General features: G+C 37.9%; 1 protein-coding gene across 1 annotated transcript; it reads left to right on the forward strand.

Annotated features, from left to right (window-relative positions):
* Positions 1–4,537: 4,537 nt before the first annotated feature.
* Positions 4,538–7,233, forward strand: gins3 (GINS complex subunit 3). Its single transcript, XM_008411758.1, has 3 exons — positions 4,538–4,816; positions 5,876–6,109; positions 6,812–7,233. The coding sequence occupies exons 1-3, from the start codon at positions 4,646–4,648 to the stop codon at positions 7,040–7,042; spliced, it is 636 nt and encodes a 211-aa protein (XP_008409980.1). The 5' UTR covers positions 4,538–4,645; the 3' UTR covers positions 7,043–7,233.
* Positions 7,234–8,731: the final 1,498 nt, after the last annotated feature.

Here is an 8,731-nt window from a genome sequence, read left to right on the forward strand (position 1 = left end):
TTTTTGTTTGTTTGTTTGTTTTGTTTTTTTTTTTTTGTTTTTTGTTTTTTCATTTGGAGGCCCACTTACGATTCAAAAAGAGAAACTGATTTATTATTTGTCCAGCAGCCAGTCACTGATACCTCCACATGGAGAGCAAAGCATAGACAGTAATTGTGAAAGAAGATTGCTGGTCACAGAGTGCTGTGTCCAAGCATATCACTGTAAGTGTTGTAAAACTTGTCCAAGCAATAGAAAACTGCAGCCTTTTTCTATGGGTGTTATGTAATGTTCTTGCTTAGGAAAGGTCATACCCATCAAAAGAACCAACAAACAAATGCTTGAAATGTCTGTCAACACTTAATCTGTTTAACACAGATGCAGTAAAGGAGTTTTACATTTTTCTTTAATGACTTTTTTTTAACTTTTCATTTCAAATAAATATTTTAGTACACACCCACTCCCGACCCCACTAAGGGACAAGGGTGCATAGAAAATGGATGGATGGATGGATGGATAGAGTATACACCTATAAAAATGAACAAGCAATGCATTTCTTAACATGTCCTATAAGAGTTTCATAAAATTTCTGGGAAGTCATAAAATTTGCTTACACCTCAGATCATCTACCTAAAATAAATATTTAAAAAAACAGCAAAAGGAGGACAAAGCCAAATAAAAAATGTACAACACTGCGACAGCACAGTTGGATGCAATGAAATATTATTATTGTTGAAATATTACAGTATTCCTTGTTAAACTGAAGATTATTTCTGTGTTTGGGACTGATCGTGACACAGAATATTTCACCATAAAACTCGATGTTCAAAGAAACATTGATATCAAGAATGTCTTCAAGGTATTTGGAAAAGCCATCTCATGAAAACGTCAAATCTGACTGTGGTCTCTACGTCCAATTGCTGTCAGCTTGTGACATTGTCTGCTTCAAACTTGACCCTCTGTTGTTTGTATATTTGTGAACTTTTATTTTAAAATAGGAAGGAAAGTACGAGTTTTACCCAAGTGATCTGAAAGCAGATATGTATTTATATATTCCTGATTAGTACAAAAAGTCCCAGGGCAGCAATTGCATCTTCTGATATCTGAAAAGATTGAGTACAAGATAACTAAATCTGCAAAAATATGAAATTGAAAATGACCTGTTCCCTACTCTAACAAGGGAGAGTAAAAATAAACGATAAAGACGCTTAAAGAAAACTAGAGCGTCACTCAAAGCAAAAATGGGCTGCAAAAAGATTCTGCAAAAGCCTTTACAAAATTTTTTAAATAAACAAACAAAAATTAGGACGCGTAAGGCAACTGCATTTGGATTCTTCAAAGTGACTCGTGTGACTTTCTCTGTCCTCTTTTCCCTCTTCTGTTCTCTGGTTGCTCTGTTGGCCCGTAATCCCTCCATGACTGTTTGTGCATGTGTGTTTGCAAATCAAAAGGGGGCCTCCTGGTCTCTGCTACAGTCAGCTCCCCCACATTGTGTTTCTGCTGGAAACAGATGTATCTGTCTGCGACTGGAGACGCGAGGCACTCGGACCCTCAAAAGGACTCTTGTTGTTCCACTGTGGAGCCACTGAAACGGGGCTTATTTATTCATTTGTTCATATTTAACAACATTTGTTTAATATTCCAATCATGTGAGGTGTTACTCACTCTTCAGAATGCCAAGAGCTGATGTGTGAAGACTACTACGAATCTACGTACAAACTGCATTTACAAAGCTACTGTAAACAAATGGTGGAATAAATTGTGCTAGATGAAAAAAAGTATTTTCAGCTTTTTTTTCCCTTCTGTTTCAAATGCGTCTTTTACAGCAAGATGAATGTGAGTTTTAGTGGGAAATAAAGTCATTTTAAGTCACTGATGGAAGCTCTCAGAGTGGAGGCATCGCAGATGAGGAGTTATTTCTAAGATCGAAATGTGAGGTAACACATTTTTATCTTATTTCAATCTTCAACTACATTTCCTAGAAAACCCACTTCTAAAAATGTATTAATAGCTGTTTTTTGTTGGGTTTTTCTTTTTTGCTTAGAGCAAAGTTGCACTACTTTAGAAAGCCTCCAAAGTGCTCAGATGTAAGTGTTACTGAGCTAAAAAAAAATCAGTAAGAGAAAAATAAAATCACATTTTAATCCAACAGAAAGAGGTATTTAGAAAAGAAATGGATATGTGGAGTTTGTCTGAAATATCATGCTCATTGTTTAGCACAATAAATATCTGTCCTTAGTCTGATTTATTTTTTTTTAAAGAAAAATATACCACAAAAAATAGGCTGCTGCAAACTTTTAAGTGCTTCAAATCTTTCACGATGCTTCAAATCAATGTCCGTTGAGAAAACTTAACATGCGCGTCCGTGTGCGACTCCACTCGAGTCGCATGTGGATCTTACACAGCGAGACCACTTCCTTGCTGTCCATCACAAGGCTTCCTGCTGCTGGTTGATGTTGAGAGAGTGTCACATCAAAAAAAACAAAAAAAAAAAACCTTACAGTATGAATCCAGTTTCATGTCCTGTTAAACAGCCACTTCTCACAGGCGGTGTGTGTGACAGCATCTGATGCAGCTTTAATGGAGTTTGAAAGCGTTATCAACTCGCTTCTGGCACAAAGCGCTCAGTCCCACTGGGGCTTTCGTTCCGTATTATTCCTCATTTAATATTAAAGCAGTTGTAGTCATGATGCTGTTACAGCTCATTCCTTGCTTACAAGGACCTTGGTAGATGGTAAATGGTGATGCTACAGCATAGTGCTTTATAGGACTCCACACTACATTCTGTCATTCACCCATTCATGCACACATTCACACACTGACAGTGGTAAGCTACAGCTGCCCTGGGGCAGACTGACAGAAGCGAGGCTGTCATTCACTGTCACTAGTAAGCCCTCTGACCACTACCAGCAGGCAAGGCGGCTGAAGTGTATTGCCCAAGGACACGACTGAGACGGACAGCTTTGAGCCGGCAACCCAGTTATTAATTCTAGCCTCGTGTCATTTGAATCCTTATAATTTATGAGCTGTTTAATTTCTTGAGTCATGAAGAAACACTTTGTTGAGGTGGAAGTTGGGCCACGTGTCTAATGACCTTAATGTGGCGCCTGAAGGATGTGTCTGAGAATCAGCAATGTCAAAATAAGAAAAATGACTGAACTGTTTTTGCTGTCGTCAAGATTTGTGAACTGATTTTACCCTGGCAAAGGAGAAAATACAATATTACAGTCTGGACTGGCTGTCATTCCTCATTTATCAGCTGATGAATGTTATCAGAAGTGACAGAGAGAAGGTGAGGGCAGTGAGACAAGTGCTGCATTTTAATTGGATGGAAATTCAAGGTTGAATTTACTGTCTAACTTTTAGCTACTTCTTGTTGTGCTTTCTTTTTACGCACCTAATATAATTACAGTTCACATATTGGTTACAGCTTAACAGTTCCAACTGGTTATAAGGGGACCCTATTTTTATTCGTGGTGATATTCTGGCCTCCAATGGTCAAAAATATTATTACACATGATTTTATTTTGGTATTTTAATCCTGTTGATTAAATAACTGATTAAAACTGCAATTATATGATATGTTATTTGTATTCAATAACAGGATATTTTATTCAAATAATTTGCAATATAGAAAATGCTCATAACATATCACAGAAGTCAATTTGACATTATGCTGTATAAGTTCAGAGCTCAGTTCAGTAGACAGATACTCATGGTGTTTTCCATATATGACTTTACATCGAACTTATTTGATCTAGTTGTATTTCATTGATTCAAAGTTGGAAAAATCGAAGTGAGAAATCCCAGAGTAACCTCAAGGTCCAAGTCCAAGTCCAACCGCATGTTCTGTATACCTTAAATATACAGATTTAATGTATATCTCATCAAATCTCTCACATGTTTTGCTAAATTTATTTTGATATAGTTGTTAGTCTGATGTGGGAATTACATCGCCCCAATTTAACAGCTTTCTAGTTGCAAGTTGAAAAATCAGTTGTATCTGTAATACAATGTGTTGCACATACCAATATCAGTGACTTTATCTTTATTTCATGAATTTGAACTCTACAATAAAAATGTCCACAAATTATACTTAAAATGTTTATCACAGTCTTTTATACAAGCTGTCAGAAATCCCAATGAAAACCCATTATTTTGTTGACGTTTAGAAGCAGTCATATTTGGATTTGAACCAGTGTTAGCATGAGGTGGTAGCTTTCTAAGCTAAAATTCCAAACTTGAAGTTAATTTTGTGAAATGGAAGTTGAACATTTTAATTTCCAACTATGAATCCAACTCACTAAAGGTACTGTGTAAGGCATTTGTGGACGTTCTCCTTTAATACCTAAATTGCACAGAATAACTTTCAATATATTACTCTTGCTCTGCCAATATTCAATAGCTTGGAATAAGTATTAGTACCTTTTAGTGGATTCCCAACTTCCAAGACCAAGATGGATGTGACTTATTTTCAGAAATAGATTTCAAACTTCCGAGGTAACTAGAACGCACCGTCTGTTTGTCGCTCTTGTTTCCAGCGTTGTGATTGGTTTATTTGTTCCGGCGCCAAAAACCAGGAAGTGTGGTGGAAGCGCTGTAAAACGGGAGAATTAAATTGTTTTTATTCCGTTCCTTGTTTATCTTTGGTCTCACCTTTACTCACATGGACACACCATCTTATTTTCCCGTACCACCCGGTGTGGGGATGGAGGAGAATTTTTTGTCTCTCGACGACATTTTGCTCTCCCAGGAGAGACTGCCTGTCCGGACGGAGTGCGTTTTCCCCCGACTTGGATTTCTGGAGAAGTCTAGTGATTCACAGGACATTCCAGAGGTTGGTTGAGTTTTCTGCAAAATTAAACTACAATGACCTATGGCACAGCATTTATCTCTAAATTATTGTCTTTACTTTATTATGTACTTAAAAGTTACTGAGGCATAAATAATATGGAATTCAACCGAACGTCTCGCCGATCTCAATTCAGTGTTCTTAGTTTTTAATAGTTTTAGTCGTTTTAACTAATCATTGCTGTTCTAAAAATTACATTTTTGGTGTTCAAGAATAAATACTACTCCCTCGTAAAGTCGGCGCAAATGTAATCTTCTTTGGCTAACTTTTAATCAAAACTCAACTTTTTTGGGAAGTTAGTCACTTATAATCCGATTTATTCAAATTACACAATTACTTTTTTCAGTTGTTCGATTGAATAGCGCCCCCAAAGTTTATTTACATAGATATAAACAACCTTATATTTATGAATTAGCCTTAGTTTAATTTATTGAACAAGATTGTCTTTGTCTGACATCACAATTTGTTGGATTCGAAACATTTCAGAATGCCAAAAAATACAACAAAAAAAGTTTGAAATCGTGAACCTTTGAATCTAGTTTTCTGTCTTTGTGTTTCATTAAACTAACATACCTTTAAAGTGGACCCAACATATGACACTGTTGCCTTGTAGTTAGGTCATAATGATCAGGTGTTTTCTCTGTGGCATTTCATGCCTTTTTTGTGTGTTTGTTTTTTGTACATGTGTGGGTCTGTCCTCTGGATTCTCCCACAATCCAAAAACATGAATATTAGGAAAATTAGTGACTGAGCTGCCCTTAGTTATTAGTTCTATGTATCTTTGTGATGGACTCATAACCTGACCAGTTTGAACCCTGTCTCTGGCATGTCAAGCACAGAGAAAGACTTAAATCTACATGTGACAAAGCACAGAATTAAGCACATATTAAAGCTGAATGATTGAATATCACGAAGAGTTGAAAAAAAAATGTTTTAAGGTATTTGTATTTGGCTCATTTGCCTTCACGAACAACAGTTTGGAGAGCGGCCTGTTGGCGCCTAAGAGCCTGTTTACTACACTAAGCGCTCTTTCTTTCCTTTCAGGGCACAAAGATGGAGCTTCCTCTATGGCTCTGCAAGGGTCTATATGAGAAGAAGAGGAAGGTGTTGTCTGTGGAGCTTCCTAAAATCTACAAAGAAGGCTGGAGGACCGTGTTCACGGCAGACCCCAACGTGGTGGACTTGCATAAGATGGGGCCCTACTACTACGGCTTGGGCTCCCAGATGCTGCATTTTGACAGTCCGGAAAACCCAGACATCGCAAACGCCTTGTTACAGGTATGAGCGGCTGGGTGGAAGTGCAGTAGTTACCAGCATGAGTCCGTTTCTGAAGATAACCCCCCAGTGGAAAACGATAAATGCTGTCAGTCAGACAAATGTACACTGATTAGATGTCATTTGCTGTGATTTATGTTCGTCTTAGAGGAGGTGGGACGTCTTTGCAGATTGTTAATTGTGTGTCTGACCTTTAGGTGAGGAGACAAACCTGCTCACTTCTGATGAGGACAGAAGCCAATAAGTTTCTTCATTAATTTACAATTTACCAAGCGTACACGGCAGCATGTTTTATTAACTGCCACCAACAGCAGGCATTTTCTTACCTTTTCAGTGCGTGAACGAGTTATCTTTAATTTAACCTGTAAGTTTGATATTTAGATCAAAATTCTGATACAGGTTTAGCAGCCCAGATGTCTTTTCTGCTCCATTTCCTTTTTACCAAACGTCAGAAGGCAAGGCAGTGTTATTGATCTCTATCACCACTAGAGGGTGCAGCAAACCAATACATTTATTTTGAGAGGCAGCATCGCCCTCTTCCACTTTTCTTCTAACATTTTTAAACAATTTTGCCTGTAGAAGAAAAAAATTCCAGATGGGATCGACTTAAAAAAAAAATAATAAAAAAATGGAAAGCATCACTCATATTAAAATACATTTACTACAAACTGCGATTGTGACCTTCTCACTCTGTCGTCCCTCCAGACGTTCATCGGCCGCTTTAGGCGAACGATGGACTCCTCCCAGAATGCCTACAATGAAGACACATCTGTGCTGGTGGGGCGACTGGACTGCTTGGAGAAGGTTCTGTTCAGGTCCGGTCAGAACGGCCTGAACGGCTTCCAGTGCTGGGAGAAGGGCCAGGCCGCACAGCTCACTGCCTCCAGCCTGGTTCTGAACTACCGCAAGAGGAAACTCGTCGATGTTCAGTCCTGACCTCGGCCCGCTCGTACCGGGTCGATAGGAGCAGATTTAGTCAGGACGACGTCCTCCTCCACACCTGACCCAAAGAGACTAGAGGCACGAGGACCCTGGCTGAAATGCAGACATGTTTAATTAATAATTGGGGCACAATTTTTAGTGTATAAATATTGTTTTTATGAATGAGAAGTAAAGGTTTTACAGTTCTTTTTTTCTTTACATTGAAGCCCTTAATTTGCCCTAAAATTAATCACAACTTGGTGATCAAACCAATAGGGAATAAAGCACATCCCATTGTAAATGAAACGGTAAAGGTGAGATTAACAAAACCAGTCATGGTTCTTCTTTAACCAGCCTTTTGCTGCATCTGCTGCATTGCCCTTCTAAGAGGATAACGGTATTAGTCCAGATGTTTTTCTCCACAGCAGTAATTCCCATCAGAAGCTGTTAAAGAAAAAAAAAAACATCTGGTGTCGATCCTAAAGTTTTCCAGTTGTCTAGTGTGATGAAGACCCAAAACCAAATTTTTCTTGGAGTTTTTTTTTTTTTTTTTTTTCCCGGCTTTGACAAATTAATCAATTGAGATAAATTCAGGCCAGATAAGCTGTAGGAAAGTGCGCTGACTGTTTTCCCATCAATGCTTGTTCAACTTTAGCAGCAGATGGATTTGAGAATGCAAGACTTTTGGTCAATATCCTTATTAGATAATGAGTTCCAGGCTGTGTGTGTAATCTCCAGTGTTGATATTGTGTCAGTGGCTGATGACTTAAAACCTCGGATGGCTCTGACAGGTCGTCACTGACTTCAATTCACAGGCTTTGTCCTCCATTTAAGAGGTAATTTCCTCCCACACTGACTCGCCATCAGTTCCCAGATGATCTGCCATCTGACTTTAACAATTGCACCCGAGACGCATCCTGATTCATCCATTTGTGGGGTTGCTTCTCATCTAAGGAATTGATTTATTTATTTATATATATATATTTTTTTATTTCTCTGCAAGGAGAATTCAAAGGTGGGGCAAAATGTCTTTCGTCGGACACTTTTTTTTCCAATGTGCCAGACATGATTTGGTGATCTGTAAATTTCCACCCTTAAGTAGTACTGTGATAACAAAGCAGCTCGAATATCATAACGTTGATTTTGGACCTGTAGCAAAATCTGTGCAGATTTGAACCCTTCTGGAAACCGATTACTCAAGTCCAAACCTGGGGCATAAATCCCAACATTCTAAAATGGAAATTATATGAAAAAACAACTTGCTTGAAAAAGAAGTAAAATCATGAAACGTGCATGTTTAAAAATGAAAATTTCTTCTACATTTAATGTTTAAAAATGGCAATAAGAGTATATATCACTTACTTAAATGTTCGGTGTAATACATTGTGAAAAACCTTTTTTTTAAAAAAAAAAAAAAACAACTTAGAATCAGTTAGGTAATCCACACAGAAACAAAGAAAAGCTCACATTAGAGATAGCAGCTATTGTTTTTTTTTACTCTTATGAATTATTTCAGCATGCATCTAGTTCTAAGCTGTATGAAAGAAGTAATTAATGTGCGTATTCTTGTATTTTATGATTATTACCCAGGAAGCAGCTCCATGTAATGAATACAGTAGAGTCTGTTCACAGTGTGCAGATTGAGGTCCCTTCTAAATCACCAACTGTTGTGGGGAGTCAGAAATGACCACCTGCCAAGCACCA

The sequence above is a fragment of the Poecilia reticulata genome, linkage group LG6 (assembly GCF_000633615.1).
Source record: "Poecilia reticulata strain Guanapo linkage group LG6, Guppy_female_1.0+MT, whole genome shotgun sequence".
In the NCBI taxonomy this organism is placed as follows: Eukaryota; Metazoa; Chordata; class Actinopteri; order Cyprinodontiformes; family Poeciliidae; genus Poecilia; species Poecilia reticulata.

Excerpts from the sequence above, each read along its gene's own strand:
- gins3 (XM_008411758.1), top strand. The coding sequence starts at position 4,646 with ATGGACACACCATCTTATTTTCCCGTACCACCCGGTGTGGGGATGGAG. Across the intron at positions 4,817-5,875 it reads ATTCACAGGACATTCCAGAG|GGCACAAAGATGGAGCTTCC; the intron begins GTTGGTTGAGTT and ends CTTTCCTTTCAG. Across the intron at positions 6,110-6,811 it reads TCGCAAACGCCTTGTTACAG|ACGTTCATCGGCCGCTTTAG; the intron begins GTATGAGCGGCT and ends TCGTCCCTCCAG.